Genomic DNA, 17678 nt, shown 5'->3' on the forward strand with positions numbered 1-17678 from the left:
GAAGCTAACAAGGAATATTTGTCGTTATGTTGGAGGGGATGCCAGCAGGTGTAAATCTGTATCTTTTTTTTTTTTTTTTTTTTGGCAAAGGGTGTTTAAGGAGATAACAGAAATCACTGGGTTCGTATCTCACCCCAGTAAAATTAGCAAAGATCTATAAAAAATATTCAAATCTCTGTTGGAGATGTAAAACAGAGGTGGGGACTATGTAGCATATGTGGTGGGGGTGCAAGGTGGTTAAACAATTTTGGATTGTGGTACATGAAGAACTTTAAAAGATATTTAAAGGTTCAATTTCCAAAAAGCCAGAAGCATATTTGCTGGGCTTAGTATCCCGTGACATCCCCAAGGACAAAAGGAATGTAATCCTTTACGCAACAGCAGCGGCTAGATTATAAGTGGCAAAAAATTGGAAAACAGGAAAAATACCGGAACTATTAGAATGGCGAGCCAAAATTTGTGAATTTGCTGAGGTGGCAAAATTAATGGCAACAATCAGAGGCTGTCCTAATCAAAAAAACTCACAAAGAGTGGGAGTACGTAAAGGAATACATGGAAAGATCTGGTTTCGGAACTCAAATCTAATAGGCAATAGCTAAAAGCCGCAAGGATACGGAACAACAAATACATATCTTAGTTAATGCAGCGAGAAATAACATTATGTAGAGAAGATCGCACATGGGTGAAAGGAAGTAAGGGGTATGGGGGGAGGGAGGTATAGGGTAGTATTCAGAAAATTGTTAAGGATATATATGGGATTTAAGAGGCCAAGAACAAAGAGTTATAAGAAGGAGACTAACATTAATGAAAAGTGAAATAAGGAAATCTGAGAAGAATTTGGTACAAATGAAAACATATGAGTCATGGTTTTGCTTGTATTTTGGCTTGTATTTTGGCTGTAAAGTTTTCTGTTGTAAAGATTGTATATAAGAGTTCTGTGTAAAAATCATTTAAAAAGAAAGAAAGAAATCACCAGGTTAAAGTCTACTGAAAGTCCAGAGGTGGCATTATTATCAATTTACGATGGGGTGAAAGGTTCGCAGGCGATGAAGGACTTACTCACAAATTTATTGACAGCTGCATGCATTATTATAGCTAGGAAGTGGAAGGGGCAAGCAAAACATAAAATGGAAGAATGGTATAAAGAGGTGTGGGATATAGCTATTAATGATAAATTTACATGTGCCATTAAGGTAAGATGGAGAATATGCAGGAGAAATTATTTTGAGGCGATATGGAGGGTGTTTGTAGAATTTGTACTGTTAAAACGGAAAGGGGTCAAACCATCGCAAGAAGTGTTGGAATTTTGGGAGGCTGCATAGTTACAATGGAATGGTCTTGGTGGTGAGGTCACATTTTTACCTTTATTTATTTATGATTATTACTTTGTCAAAATAAAATTAAAAATTAAAAAACTGAAAATTAATTCAACCAACCAACCAACCAGCCAACAAACAAACATACATAGGAAGTGGCTTTGTCTGAGTCGGAGCATAGGCAACATGCCTGCTTCCAGACATTGCTGGACTGCAATCCCCATCTGTATTGGCTACCCCCGGTCTACACTGACTGGCAGCGGGTCTCTAGCATTTCAGAGAAGGATCTCTCCCAGCCCCATCAGGAGATGCTAGGGATTGAAGCTGGAGCCTTCCACATGAAGAGCAGGTGCTCTTCAACTGAGCTATGACCCAAATTTTTTGCACATTTGGTTTTTTTATTTCATTGGCTTATATATAAATGAAATTTGACCAGACCATTGTGTTTTCCTGTTGCCCATTTTGGATGCTGCTCCTTTGGGCGACTATTTGATTTAATTGTCGACTTCTATGATAAAGGTGCAAACCAGAAAAAGTCACGCATAAGACAAGGTGGCAGCCCCATTCTGAGTTCTTGACTCCCCCCCCCCCAAATAAACACTATTTCCCAATGGTTGCCATTAATTTGATTTTGAATTGATTTTAGAATGCATTTCAATTGATTGATTGTGATTTTATGTGAACTGTGTTGCCTTTATTGTTGTTGGCCACTCTCAGCCCGGCTTCAGCTGGGGTGGGCGGGATATAAATAAAATTTTATTATTTTATTATTATTATTAATTTGATTATTTGCATGCATTATTTATTGAAATGCCTGTATGCCACCTTTCTTCCATGAATGGCACTCACAGCGACTCACACACTTCCAGCGCATATTTTTAACATACAGAAGAAGAAGGGTGTGCTGGACCCCGGGGGGGCGGGTTACTGAGAGGCGTGGTCAGAGTCCGGTCCTGGGTCGAGGGTCTGGAGACTGTCCACCAAGGGCGAAGTGGAGTCCAAAGCAGGAAGCCGGGCGTGGTCAGGAACTCTGGAAGAACAGGGCTGGGTGCTGGCAGAAACAGGTTTCCAACGACGTTGCTCCCGCAACCTGGGACCAGGCTGACCGGCCTTTATCTTCTCTGAGGCCAGGGGCAGCCACGGCCCACAGGTGACCCGCCTCTCCTGGCCTTAAGGTGAGCACTCCTCCTGGGAGTACTTAGTTCCCTCCGCCTTTCTGACCTGAGCCTCTGCAGCTCAGGAGAGGCTGGAGGGTTACTGGACCCTGGGGGAGGCTCACCTTCCCCTGACAGGGCTGGGAGAGGCGCACCTGCAGGCAATGGGTCCTCAATCACCTCCGGAGCCAGAGTGGATTCATCTGGTGTCTGCTCCTGAGGATCCGGCACAGGTGCAGGCGCTTCAGATTCAAGGCCCTGCCCCGGCTCAGCCGGCCCTGGAGGCGGGGACACCTGTGCAGGCTGGGATTCCTCTGGTTCAGCCTCTGAATCAGACTCCCAGGCCATCACACCGGGAGAAGGAGAGCAGAGGCGGTTTGAGGGTTGCACTTGGGTGCTGAGCTGCAGCTGGTACCACAATAACACTGTAGAATGGAGCGAGAGAGGTGGGGGTGCTGAATCTCTGACAACCCTGGATGGCAGTAGCTATCCAGGGTTATCTTTACTTTCCTTGAATGAGGCCCAGATTCCTCCAGTTAGGCCTGATTTGAGATTTGGGCCTCGGCTGACTTTAATGCGCATCCTTAATTATAACAACAACGATTCTAAATAGTCTGATTTTTAAAAAAGATATAATGTTCCTTATGCAATCAGGTGAGCGTGCTGGGGAACTCCAGTTGGCAGTACGACGAAGTGAGAAACCAGTGCTACTTCCACCAGTTTGGAAAAGAGCAGCCAGATTTAAATTTCCGTAACCCAGATGTTGAAGAAGAAATTCATGTAAGTAATCAATTGCATTCTGATCACGAAGGCATGCACATGGTCTTTGGATCACGAAATATGATTTGTTGATGCTACCTGTTTTGCTAATTTATAATATAATGGGGAATAATGAGCATGTTTAAAAATCCTGTTGATATCATTGCTTTATTATTATTATTATTATTATTATTATTATTATTATTATTTTCAATTCTTTTTATTAATTTTCTATAACCAAACAACGAAAAGTAAAAAAAAACAAATAAACACACCAAAGAAAAAAGAAAACATCAACCAAAACAGAAAACATAAACAGACAAAAAGACAAACATTAATTAACAACAAATAATGGTTGACTTCCCTCCATCTCGGTTTTGGTTTATGTAAAATAATAATTCCATTCTGCAGTTTTCATTTTATATCATCTACACATCGCAAGGATTATGTTAAACCTACTGTGATTTTTATATCTCTAGAATTTGTTTCCATGTATGTTATAAATTTGGTCCAATCGTCAATAAACTTTGTACCTTTTTGCTGTCTGATATTCTGCGTCATTTTTGCCAAATCCATATATTCAAATAATTTAATTTGCCAATCTTTAACGGTCGGGATATTTGGGGTTTTCCAATTTTGTGCTAACAGGATCCTGGCAGCTACAGTTGCATACTGAAACATTATATGGTCTTCTTTCTTAATCTCGTCTCCGATCATTCCCAGAAGGAAGGCTTCGGGTTTTTTAACAAAAGTGTATTTAAATATTTTTTTCAATTTGTTGTATATGGATTCCCAATTTTTTTAAATTTCTTCACACTTCCACCACATATGGTAGAAACTTCCTTCTTTAGTTTTACACTTCCAACACCTTTTATCTCCAGTCTTATACATTTTTTGCAATTTCACAGGGGTGATGTACCAACGGTACATAATCTTTTCCATATTTTCTCTAAGGGTAGTGCAGGCTGTGAATTTCATTCCTTTACTCCACAACCTCGTCCATTTGTCAAAATCTAAATTGTATCCGATGTCTATCGCCCATTTTACCATAACCTCCTTGACCTCTTCGTCCTTAGTGTCCCATTCTAATAACTGATTATACATTTTAGATAGAAGTTTGGTTTTACTTTCTATTATCTCTACCTGGAACTTAGATTTTTTCTCATTCATCCCAATCTTTTTATCTTCCTTCCATATGGCGTTAATTTGATGATACTGCAACCAACCTGTTAATTTGTTTTTTAACTCTTCGTATGGTCTAATTTTCCATCCTCTTTCTGATCTTTCCAGGAGGTCTTCATAGGTCCATCTCTCACCTTCTATATTTATTTTTTTAATAGTTAAGATATCAATAGGTGATAGCCACCAGGGGGTATTTTCCCCCAACAGTTTTCTATTCTTTTCCCATGCCTCTAACAATGTTCCTCTGATAATATGATTTGAGAAGCCTTTATGCACCTTTTCCTTATTCTCCCAGAGATAAGCATGCCAGCCGAATCTTAAATCGAAGCCTTCTAAGTCCAGCAGATCTGTGTTTTTTAATACAATCCATTCTCTGAGCCAGCAAAGGCACGAGGCTTCATAATACAATCTCAAATTTAGGACCGCGAATCCTCCTCTGTCTTTTCTATCCGTTAACAATTTAAATCTAATTCTCGGTCTTTTGCCTTGCCATATAAATTTAGAGAGTATTTTTTGCCAGTTTTTGAATATTGAACTTCCTCTAATCACCAGGACATTTTGGAATAAAAATAATAGTTTCGGCAGTATGCACATCTTAATTGCTGCCATTCTACCTGACCAGGAAAGTTTTATCCTATTCCAAATATCTAATTCCTTTTGAATTTCCTTCCAGGTGTTTATGTAGTTATTGGCCATTAAATTTATGTTTTTCATCATTAGCCAAACTCCCAGGTATTTTACCTTTTTTGCTTCTTTGATTCCAGATTGAAGTTCTAACTGCCTCCTTAAATCTTCCCCCATGTTCTTAACCATCATTTCAGTTTTGGTTTTATTTAACTTAAAGCCTGCTACTTTCCCAAATTCCTCTAGAAGTACCAGGACTTTATTAATACTTTTTTTTGGGTCCTCCAACGATATTACCAAGTCATCAGCGTACGCTTTCAGTTTGTATTCTTTCACCCCAATTCTGATTCCTCGTATCTCTGGTGTTTTCCTTATCTTATTTGCGATTACTTCTAGTACCATTATAAATAAAAGCGGTGACAGGGGGCAACCTTGCCTCGTACCCTTTGAAATTTCAAATGCGTCAGATAAATTATTGTTAATAATCAGTTTGGCTCTTTGACTTGAGTAGATTGCTTTAATTCCCTCCACGAAGGCACCTTCTATCCCTGCTGTCTCCATGCACTTTAATAGGAACTGCCAGGATACATTATCGAATGCTTTTTCTGCATCGATAAAAATTAATACTGCAGGGATTTCATTCTTCCTTTCCAGGTATTCAATGATGTTTATTATGTGCCTAACATTATCTTTTAATTGTCTATTAGGAAGGAATCCAGCTTGATCCGTATGTATTACATTTTTTAGGTATTTCTGAAGTCTGTTTGCCATTATTTCAGCAAATATTTTATAATCATTGTTAAGGAGCGATATCGGTGTGTAGTTTTTTATATTCAATTTGTCTGAGTCCGCTTTAGGTATCAACGTGATGTGAGCATCTTTCCAGGAGTCCGGTATCTTCCCTCCTTGTAGGATATTATTCATTACATCACATAACACCGGGGCTAAATATTCTCCCAGAACTTTATAGTATTTGGCCGATAATCCATCTGGGCCCAGTGCTTTCCCTGCTTTCATTCTCTTTATTGCTTCCTGGACTTCATCTATTGTTATGGACTTGTTCAGTTGGGTTTTCTCTTCCTCCGTTATGGATGTTATTCTGTTGTTTTCTAAATATTTTTCTGTTTCTATTATATCTTCTTCTTTTTTGTATAGTTTTTCAAAGAATTTTAGGAAGTTTTTCTTTATTTCATTTGGGTCTTCCACAAGCCGTTCTTCTATTTTTATCTTATTAATCACATTTTGCTTTTTGCTTTTTCGTAGTTGCCAGGCCAAGCATTTCCCCGTTTTGTTTGCTGATTCAAAAATTTTTTGCCTCATTGATTTAATTCTCCATTTGACTTCTTGGTTAATTAGCATTGAATATTGTAATTGTAGTAGTTTGGATGTTTGTTTGTTCTGTTCATCACTGGGATTTGTTATTAATTTTTTCTCACATTCTCTTAATTGGGTCAGGATTCCATCTTTCTTTTGTTCTCTTATTTTTCCCCTATGGCTATTTTGTTGAGTTAGAAAGCCTCTTAACACCACTTTGCTGGCGTCCCAGACTATATCAATATTTGTCTCTTTATTAAGGTTTAAATCAAAAAAGTCTTTTAAGGTGTTTTTGGCCTTCTCAGTCACATCATCATTTTTGAATAAATATTCATTCATTCTCCATCTATACACACCCTGAATTCCACACTTAATTTCCAGGGATATTGAATTGTGATCGGAAAGAGTTCTGGGTTGTATTTCACTTTTTCAACTCTTGTTACTAGTTCTCTTGATACCCAAATCTGGTCTATTCTGCCCCAGCTCTGGTGCGGCTCTGAAAAGTATGTAAATTGTTTTATCAGTGGGTTTTTGTGTCTCCAGATATCCGTCAAGCTTTCTTCAAGGTTTGTAAACGATCTTGGTAATTTCCCTTGACTCAATTTTTTCCTTTTTGCACTTCTATCTAGTTCTGGTATTGGTACTCCATTTAAGTCACCGAGTAAAATCAGTTTATGAGTCTCTAAGTCCAATAATATTTGTTCCAGTTTTTTGAAAAATTCTGCTTTATTCGTGTTTGGGGCATAGACAGTTACCACATTGAGTTTTTCTCCTTGATGATTAATTTGTATCCCCAAAATTCTCCCTTCCTCATCCTTGCATATTAATTTAGGGTCCCATTTTTCTTTTGCGTATATCACCACTCCTCTTTTTTTGTTTGCATCTGAATTAATAAATTCAACCCCCAACCTTTTATTTATCAAAATATGTTTGGGTTTTTTGGCCACATGTGTTTCCTGACAGCATATCACATCAACATCCTTTTTCATCAAAACCTTCGAAATTTTATTCCTTTTAGATTTGTCATTTAGTCCGTTCACATTCCAAGATAGAATTTTAAGAGTCATTATCGTATTATTTTTTTTTAATTCGTACTACACACGTTCTCAGGCTTATAGTCTAGTTTTCCCGTTCCTTGTAATTTCTTCCTCCTTTTCTTCCTCTTCTTCTCCTCCCACTGCACCTTCTTCCTCTTCTTCCTCCACTTCTTTCCCTTTCTCCACTTTCTCTTTTTCCTTCTCTTTCCTTCTCTTTCTCTCCCTCTCCTCTGTAATTCTCTCTCTCTCTCTTCAAATCTTTCTTCCACTTTCCCTAGCTCCTTCTCGTATCTTTTCAAAAAAAAATTCCACTTCTTGGGTATTCATCAATCTAAATCTTTTGTCCTTGTAATAGAAGGTAATCCCTTCTGGGAATTCCCATCTATAAGATATAGCATTCCTTTTCAGAACACTTACTATTTGTCTATATCCGTCCCTTTTACGCAAGAGCCTGATTGGAATTTCTTTAAATATAACAATAGGTCTTCCTTCAATTATTAAAAATTTTTTATAGCTCATTCTTAAGATCATATTTTTCATCTCAATTGAATTGAAGACCACTAGGCAGTCACCAACAAGTTTTTTTGATTTAACTTGTTGCGTTTTCCCTCTAATTCTAAATGCCTTATCTATCGTATAGGCTACCTCTTCCTCTTTCAATTCTAGCCATTTAGATAGCTCTCTAATCATTTTTTCTTTTACATTCTCATTTACTTCTTCTCCAACTCCTCTAAATTTTAAATTGAGCTGTTTCTGCCACATTTCTACCTTGGCTAAATTATCCGACAGTTGGTCTTGTCTGTTGTTCCATTCTCTTATTTCCTCCTTTATTTTTTCTGTCTCTTTCTTTTGTTCTTTCATCTCCTTTTGAATTTTCTTATTTGCTTCTTCAATTGATTTTGACCTAACTGTCAAATCTTGAATCTTACTAGAGAGTTCTCCTACGGCCCCTTCTATTTTCTTGTCTATCCTCTCCTGCACCTCTCCTAATTTATTTTCCATATGTACCTCACTTTGTTTAAATTCCTCCTTAATCTTTAACCACAAGATATCTAAATCTTTGATTTCCTCTTGTCGAGATGCTTTCCTTTCCCCAGGGGTCCCTCCTCCCTTTTTTTCCATTTCCCCCCAACATTTTACGTTATTTTCCCAGAATGTCAGTTTTATTACCTAGTCTCTCCCTTAGAGGGCGCACAATCACTCTCTCTTGCTCTAAATCCTGTACCTCCCAATATCTTCCTCCCAGGATTCCAGACCTGAGTGGTGTCTCTGTTACCAAAAATACAGACAAAACCCAGTCCAATCTAAATAGTAAACATCATACAAACATAAATACAGAATGTTCCATAGTTTCTTCTCTGAGTCCGCAATATATCTACTAAAGCTGAGATGTCTATTACCTTAAATCACCTTATATAGAATTATATTTTACTCCGAACGCACAGAATTAGAAACTTTAAGATTTAAATTAAAGATCTTTCCCACAAAAAACCCCAAACGAAGTCCTCTAATAAAACTTGGTTTGTTTCCCTAAAGAAAACCAAGTACTTTTAGCCTAGTTGAAAAATAGTCCTATTTGCGTAATTTTTTCAGAGAGATCGAAAAAAGCAAAGAGTAAGGAAAAATAATTTTTCTGTAAACAAAGAATAGTTTTCAGGTAGTCCTAATCAATCCTAATCAGTTCTAGTCAATTCTGGTGTCTTCTGCCACTTGTCGGCTTAATCCAACTTGAGTCTTCCACGATTGTTGTCTCGTCGAAGCCCCCCCCCCCAAAAGACCTCAGAATGTGGAATCGTGATTTGTTTCACATAGGTATCAAATTAACCAAATGTCCTCAATGTTGAAAGTCATTAAGTAAATCCAAAGTTCATTCAGCTTTGCAAGGTCAAATATAATTTAGTTTTGGAAAGGGAATTTAAATTATAATGAAAGAGGTGAGTTCAGTATAACAAGGCATGGAGCAGAGAGCGTAGATGTAATTTCCAGTCTTAGCCACTGAGGTCAGAGTCTAGAATCTTCCATCTCTTTCCAACTCAGTCCATTTCAAAATATCCTCCTGCAGAGCCAATCCCTGCCACTTCAGCAATTGTAAAAAAATAAAAAGGTTTAGGGAGTCCCTCCAAAAGAAGAGTAGGTGTAATTCAATGTTCCCCAAGTCCTTTATGTTGTTTAAAGAAAGAAAATTGGCAGGAGTTTCAAATGTAACCTAATACAGGGGAGGGTGGAAGGGTAGTCACTTGTTCACTTAATGTGGTGAGGAGGAGGCAGAGAGTTAGAGCTAATCTTAACTTTAATAGTTCTTTATACGCCTCCTTCCTTTATCTCTTTAAAGTCCTTTAACGATCCTTGTACATCCCCCTTCTGAATGAAATCTCTTTTAATCACACAAAGAAAAAGAGGGAGCAAAATTTCATGCATTCATTCTTTTCCCTTCTCCTTAAAGCCTTCTCAAATCTTTTCGCAGTCTTCTTGACTGCAACTCTATTGAAGTAAATGAACGCGGTTACTTTTTAACTTTTGTCTTTCCAGCACTAAAGGTGTTCAAAGTCTCTAATCAGTTCCTTATTAGTTACTTTGTATTTGATAAGTCTATCTGCCGCAGCAAAAAAGTTGCTGTGGACTTTTTGTTTTGTACTCACTCAGATAGGCAGCAAGTCACTTCCTTTCTTATTCTTGTGACTTTGTTTCCTGCGCCATTTCCCCCCTCAACCGGGATGAATTCCCTGCTTTCAATCTTTAAACATCCGAAAATCACTTGGTACGATCTTCAAGGTTTTAGGGTGAAAATATTCCACTTTCGCCAAGGATTTTATTCTTATCTTTCTGGAGATTCATCGCGCTTCTCAGGGGAAGCTGAAGGCATCGCAACACAGGGTCGGTGCTTTCCCGCTTGCATTCGCAGTCTCGTCGTCCTCGAGTTCTTCTGAAACCCCCCCCGAAAAGACAGCGAAACCGCTCCTCCGCTGCTGGGTAGCCTGTCCCTCAAGGGTCCCCCCTTGAGATTTTTGGGGTGCGCAGTGCCCTTGCGACTCCCCCAAGCCCCCGTGTTGCCAGGAAAACCCCGGCGAGGTTTTCCGTGCTTCCTCGTTGTCCGCGAGTCAAACCGGAAGTCTGCTTTATTATTATTTTTTAATAGCCAGCTCTTCTAACAATTTTTGAAGGGCTCTAGGTTGAATAATTCTACTGAAACACTATGGAAGTGCTCTCAAGTCCTTTATTTCAAAATCACTCTGTTGTTTCCAAACTGACCTTGAGTACAATCCAGAGGGTGCTAGTTGCACTTAGCTCCCATTGGAATCATGGTTAGTCATGACTAACTTCCTGTCCTGATTTCAACTTCTCTGAATCAAACTCCTTCTGTCCAGATCTGTATCTGTTTTAGGTCAGTCCACTCCCCTGTTCCATGCAGAAAATCTCATCATAAGACTGCAACTTCTATAACCACACATGATTATCATAAGGTAGTAAACTTCCTCTACTGAGTGCCCATAATAAAGGCTAAAGTACATGTGGTGTGCAGCCATGTCTTAAGAGCTAAGAGGCTGCTTCTATGAAAAAACAGCTCCAGGAGTGGGAGATTTGTAGTGAGGAATTAGCATGGAGAAGAAGCACAAAGGTCTTTACTTTCCACTGCAACTCTCTAAGCGGTCCCTCCCTCCCTGTACTTTTACAGACACTCCATGGACCACCTGAGTGAACCTAGTGGACCACGAATAGTCTGCAGACCACAGTTTGGGAGCCCCTGTTGTAGATCCCACAAGTTCCAGGAAGTATGGCTAAAGGCCAGGGATGATGGGAGCTGTAGCTCTGTAACATCTGCAGGGCCAAAGGTTCTCCACACCTCTTGTTGACAGAGCTTTAGGCCAATCTACATTTCTTTTACGAAACTCAAAATACATGAAATGTATTTGCTGTGATTTCTGACATAACACAAAACAATTCTGCCTCATCTATCCATTTAGGAGGTTATCAGATTTTGGCTCGGCAAAGGCGTCGATGGATTTAGCATTAGTACGGTCAAATTCCTGCTGGAAGCAACGCATCTGAGAGATGAGCCTCAAGTCAATAAATCCCAAAATCCGGTAACAATTTTTCTCCTTCGTCCTCTTACAGTAGTACACACTTCGGACTGATAAGGGTTCCTTACATTTTGTTAGTGAGCTGTCCTAGCTGAATAGGCTCAGAGGCAGTTTATATTCTCAGAGGCAATGTACCTCTGAACCATAGCTGTCAACTTTTCCCTTTTTTAAAGGGAAATTCCCTTATTCCGAATAGGATTCCTCGCAAGAAAAGGGAAAAGTTGACAGCTATGCTCTGAACACTATGTGTTGTGGACAAACGGGGCGGGGGGGGGTCAGCTGTTGGGTTCACATCCTTCTTAGGGCTTCCTAGAGGCACCTGTTTGCCACTGTTAGAATGCTGAAGTAGATGGACCTTTGTTCAGATCCAGCAAGGCTCTTCCTATGTCGATATGGCCTCTGCCAGAGACCTTGTAAGGCTACAGCTGGGACTGGGAGAGATGGACCACTGGTATTATTTAGCTTCAGATGTTCTTGGGCATTGCCTCCAAGACTTTTGGAAAGTTATAGGACTCAATTCTAGCTAGACATTCATGACCTCCTATAAACCACACACACACACACACACACACACACACACACACACACATATATGGCACCTGTGGTTCTATGATAGAAGAAAGGTGGGATATAAATGTACGAAAATAAAAGGTAGTTTTAAATATTGTGAATTGCAGTAGGAACTGACCTGGTCAGCACTTCCTGGGCCAACATGTGGATCAGAACTTGGTTATCCATTGGTCTTTGGACTTCCTGAATGTTCTGATGCAGCTCTTATATTAAATGTTATAATGTATTGGGAGATGATACATTTAGAAATGTATTTTTAAATAGAAAACAAAATCTAAATATGTATTTAAAAGGAAAGCTTCGTTTCCACAAGGATTTTTTTATTACAAATTTGCAAATTAATGCAGAAATTGAACGGAATGGATTTAGGAGCGAGTGGTGGTGAAAACGGTGCAGGCCAGAAATAGACTGATCTATCTATTTCAACATTCTAGGTTTTCCCCCCTTTTTTAAAAAAAGAAGCACCACCCACACTGCAGTTCTTTTATAACTTGAGGGAGGGAGGGGAAAGAAGTGTGGTGGTGTTATAAAGGACACCTTCTGAGAGGAACATTCTGGATTGCAGCCATTGTCTCAGATGTCTATCTCTGGAAGGGCCTAGAAAGTTAGGAAGAGGAGTAATGACAAATATCCTATTGCTCTTCAAGGACACTATCACAGCCTATTCTGAACTGTATCACGACTACACCACCACCCAGGTTGGCATGCACGATATTGTCCGCAGTTTTCGCCACACCATGGATAAGTTCAGCAGTGAGCCTGGAAGATACAGGTAACAACAATACCACGACGACTTCATTTCTTATTCTTTTCATGTGATGGTAAACGTCGCCCCTTTTTCCTAGGAAGCAGTCTGAAAATGTTAGCAGGTAAGAGTGAATGTCCCCATCCCATCCCAGGAACTCAATGGAACTATCTGCAAAAATGCCTACTCTCATATAGAACTGGCAATCCACTAAGATCAGGGGTCAGCAAACTTTTTCAGCAGGAGGCCGGTCCACTGTCCCTCAGACCTTGTGGGGGGCCGGACTATATTTTGAAAAAAATTAATGAACGAATTCCTATGCCCCACAAATAACCCAGAGATGCATTTTAAATAAAAGGACACATTCTACTCACGTAAAAACACGCTGATTCCCAGACCCCCCGTGGGCTGAGTTTAGAAGGCGATTGGGCCGGATCCGGCCCCTGGGCCTTAGTTTGCCTGCCTATGACTACCATCTTCAGGGGAGGCCCTATTAGTTACGTCATGGCCTGCCTCTCAAGTCTGGCCTTTTAGAGCAAATGGGGCACTGCCCCACCAAACCCAGCTTGCTCTCAGCCAGCCCCCAACTACCTGCCTTCTTACATCCAGTCCAGCGGGTGGCGCTGGCTGCCCAGCTTCCTCCTCCTTGGGCCTCATCTGCACCCACCACTTTAAACAGCCATGGCTTCCCCCCCAAGAATCCTGGGATGTGAATTCTGTTTAGGGTGCTGAGTGTCGTTAGGAGTCCCCTTGGAGAGTTACAGTTCCCAGAGTTCCCTGGGAAGAGGGGTTGACTGTTAAACCATGGGGAACTTTAGCTCTGTGAGGGGAATAGGGGCCTTCTAACAATACCTTGCACCCTTAACAAACTACAGCCCCCAGGATTCTTTGGGGCAAGCCATGACAGTTGAAAGAGATATGATACCGCTTTAAATGTGCAGCGCGGATGGGGTCTTGGTCTCCGTTCTGCCTTTGCGGAACTCAACAGGGAAGAGGATGGGGCCCAAGGGAGAGTGTGACAACATCTGGTGGGCCAAAGGTTAGCCAAAACCTGATATAGGTGAATGATCAGCCAGTTGTACTGTCAATGTGTATTCAAGTAAGTACGGCATACAATCACGTGTTTTAATGATTTATCATTACAGTTCAGTGTCCAGTTGCAACTGGTCCTTCATCACTGGACTTGATAATGATAAGTATCGCATTAGCCTAAAACAGGGACGTCCAACTCCCAAGAGACTGTGATCTACTCACAGAATAAAAAACTAGAAGTGATCTACCCATGGGGGGGGGCAGGTCAGAGTTCTTGAGCTTTTTTTTAGGGAGGAAAGTCTAAACTGTCAACCTTTTTTAGGGGTGCAGGTCAAAGTTGTTGAGCTTTTTTGGGGAGGCTTTTTTTTGGGGGGGCGCTGCAACATCAATCTGTAAGCAATAAGTCATCCAGCCAGCGGAAACTCCATCTTCCGTTCTTGAAATCATGTGCGGGAAAAGGGAGGGGGCGAGGCCAAATGCTCATTTCCCCCCACAGACAAAAATGAGCCCGCTATCGACTGCGATTGACTTCTAACAACAGAGCGTCAACCTGTCGATTGTGGTCGACCTGTTGGACATCCCTGGCCTAAAGGATGTCCCTAGAACAGGAATGCTGTGTTTTGGCACCAGCTGTACTCGGCATCTGACTCCTGTGGAATTAGAACATTTTTTATGTTCAGTGTACTTAACCCTTCCAGCTGTTGAGAGGCCTATTGTGTTTGGCCAAGATTTCAGAGGCCCAAGTGAAATTACAGAGTTCCATCCGTTTAGTGACCAGAATCCCCGTCCAATTATTTGCTCTTCTCAGTGGACCCTAGCACTATAAATTACTCTGGATGGGGGCTGAACATTTTTCAGCATGGAACAATTCAGATATGGGAGAACTGAATTTCACCACAGACAGAGGAGATGCCTTAAGAGTCATTTTGAGATAGATGTCAGTGCTCCCCCGCCCCCCAGAAAAACAGGTGCCGGAACTCACCATGAAGTTGTTACAGTGTCACACTTTTTAACCAAAAAAAAGGAGGCGTGCCGGTACTGCGTACCCTTGAGTACCCCCCTGGGGAAAGCGCTGGATGTGATTCCCTAGATCCCAACAATGGTACCATCAGGGTCAGGACTTGGGGCAGACATCTATGGCCCCATAACAGCGCCCCCTCAAATGCAGTTGGCTTACCATGTTTAGAAGTGAAATAACACACACTGCTATCTGAGGAGAGGAGGTCCCATAAGACCAACAAGTCCAGAGTCTTAAAATGATCTAGCTATACCACTAGAGGGACTCCAGTCCAACAGAGGTTCCTGCTGGAGGAAGGACAGTGGGAAGGCAATTTTTCCTGATCACCCCTTCCCCCTGCAGTCCCTTGGGCCATCTCTGGTACTGTTACGTTAAAAACAAAAAGGTAAACAGTTTTTAAACTGTTATGGATCATCCACCAACTCCCTAAAGCTGCTTTTCAAAGGAACTCCCCCTTTCCTTCTACCTGTGGGAACATACCACAAACATAACTCTGTTCATGCTGAGTCTGGATTCAGCCCAGTAATTGTTACAGTGCCTTGTAAGAACTTTGCCATGTAAAATGTAAATCATTATTGGGATTCAAAGAGAATCAGAGCCCAGTGTTCTGTTATCAAGTCCTGTGGCAGGTTTTCCATTTTCCGTTTTGTTATATCAAATGAATGCCACTTCTGAAAACCACGGGCAAGAAAACCAAACAGATGTTGTCCTCTTTTCAAGATTTATGGGCACGGAGGCAAATGACCATGATGACGTTGAGAGAACCATGATGTATTATGGGACACCTTTCATTCAAGAAGCAGATTTCCCTTTCAACTTCTACCTCATGAACATGCAAGAAATATCAGGAAATGGCATTTTTGAAATTGTGTCTTTGTGGATGAAGAATATGCCGGAAGGCAAATGGCCGAACTGGGCGGTAAGCTTCTGGTGACGAAGGCTTATGATCATCTCCCAGCTTGGCACACAACCTTTTATGACACTTGCAGGTGGCCAGATAATTGCTCGTTTTACTTATTTAATCATATTTGCATCCTCTCTTGCCTTTAAATTTATAGCAGCATTATAGATAGGGTGGTTATCCCTTTATATGTCCACAAATATTTTGTGAGGCAGAGTAAGGCCCAGAAATAGTTAAGAACATTCAGTGAGCTGCAGGCTTCCTAAAGATGGCTGCTTTTAACCCCTTCGCCGCATTTCAAAGGTGGTATGCCATGTCCACTGGGCTGGCCCTACCATTTGGCAGAGTGAGGCAGCTGTCTGAGCCGGCAGATAGTGGTGTGGAGGGGGCAGGGAGCAGTGGCGATAAGTTGGAGGGCATTTCTGCCTGTCCCTTGTTGCTTGTTCTGCATCCTCCAAGCTAGCCTGCGGCCTCAGGTGTGGTAAAGAATGCTTTGCTGTCAGCTGCCAGTCCAGTTGGCTTCTGTATATCAAAGGGTGGGGCTGCCATCTTGTCCTTTGTCTCAGGATGAAAAGTGTCTTGGATTGGCTTTGGTTATACAGCGGTCAGAGTGTGAGGTTTAGCAAAAATCCCCCTCAAAAACCCTTCTGAGAATAAGGCGTCAGTCCCATGGCTCCCTGGACTGGGGTCCAATAAATTAAATCAACATGACAATCTCCCCTAGTACAGCAGGATACTGAAAACTTTTCAAATGATCAAAATGATGACACTGCATTTGTATGTTTGTGCTCCTTTTTGTACCTTTGAGAGAAAAAATTAGGTACCCTGCTGTTTAAATTTAATATTTTGTCACACACAGTTTATTTGGTTTTGATAATTAGACTTCACCATTGCTTTGTATTTTGGGGCCTTGGAACAATTTATTCCCTCTGCTCTGCTGGAGCAAAATCTCTTTTAGCAAAAAGCAATATTAAACCAGTTTTATTGTGAATATTGAGTGCTGTGATTAAAAAACATGTAAGCACTCAGTCAATATATACAATAAAATATATTTCCATGGAGGGCTATAGTCTAACCAAGTACTCCATAGTACAGGACATTAAAAAAGAAAGACAATGCTCATGGGAAAGGCAGACTTCACTAGTTCAATCAGTCATCAATTTCATACTGCTATAACAAGATATGGTTCAAACCAGGGTTGGGAAACCTCAGGACCTGGGTCAAATGCAGACTTCCAGGCTGCAGGGCTCTCTCTAGGCCACACCCCCTTCCCAAGCCACTCCCCTTGCTGTTCCTGCTCCTCTTGCCTGGCTGCCATGTGTCCTACTATACAAAGCTAAGACACATTCAATGTTCCACTCATTTTTTGTCTCCAGACACAGTAACACTAGAAGAGCCCTGTGGGATCAAGCCAAAGGCCTATCTCATACCCACCCCCCACCTTGAAGGCAAAAACTGGGACATCATCTTCCCATTTTCTCTTGTGAGAGAACGGCGACCATTCTGGGCACCATGATCTTGCACCACAATCCCCCCCTGAAAAAGTGTATTGGGGGGCACAGTGCCCCAAAACATGCATTTTTGGGTGCCACATGAGATTGCAGCCTTGAAAAGCACTTTTTTTCCTGGGGGAAACCGCACAAACTAGAAATGTCTGCCATTCTCTCGTGAGAAAAAAATGGGATGTCCTGGTTTTTCCTGGACACTCGCAGGATACGCTATCTAGTCTAGCGTTCTATTCTCACACTGGTCAGATGTCCATGGGTAGCCCACAAGCATAACTTGTGTGCGACAGCATTCTCCTCAACTTTTGATTCCTAGCAACTGGTATTCAATGGAATATTGTCATTGTGGGTAGTAGCCATTGATAACTTTGCCCTCTGTGAATTTGTTTGTTCCTCTTTTAAAGTCACCCACCAATGGCCTGCAACCAGGTTTCCCATCAGG

At 41.1% G+C, this 17678-nt stretch overlaps 1 protein-coding gene across 1 annotated transcript in view; it reads left to right on the forward strand.

Moving 5' to 3' along the window:
* The window catches only part of SLC3A1 (solute carrier family 3 member 1), a 29139-nt gene that overhangs the window by 7272 nt on the left and 4189 nt on the right, over window positions 1–17678 (forward strand). Inside the window, exons 4-7 of the mRNA XM_080998153.1 lie at window positions 3125–3250; window positions 11349–11468; window positions 12683–12807; window positions 15551–15749. Coding sequence (XP_080854279.1) covers window positions 3125–3250; window positions 11349–11468; window positions 12683–12807; window positions 15551–15749 — 570 coding nt within the window. The remainder of the gene's footprint in view (window positions 1–3124; window positions 3251–11348; window positions 11469–12682; window positions 12808–15550; window positions 15750–17678) is intronic.

Source organism: Podarcis pityusensis (genome assembly GCF_964106645.2).
Source record: "Podarcis pityusensis genome assembly, chromosome: 3".
NCBI lineage: Eukaryota > Metazoa > Chordata > Lepidosauria > Squamata > Lacertidae > Podarcis > Podarcis pityusensis.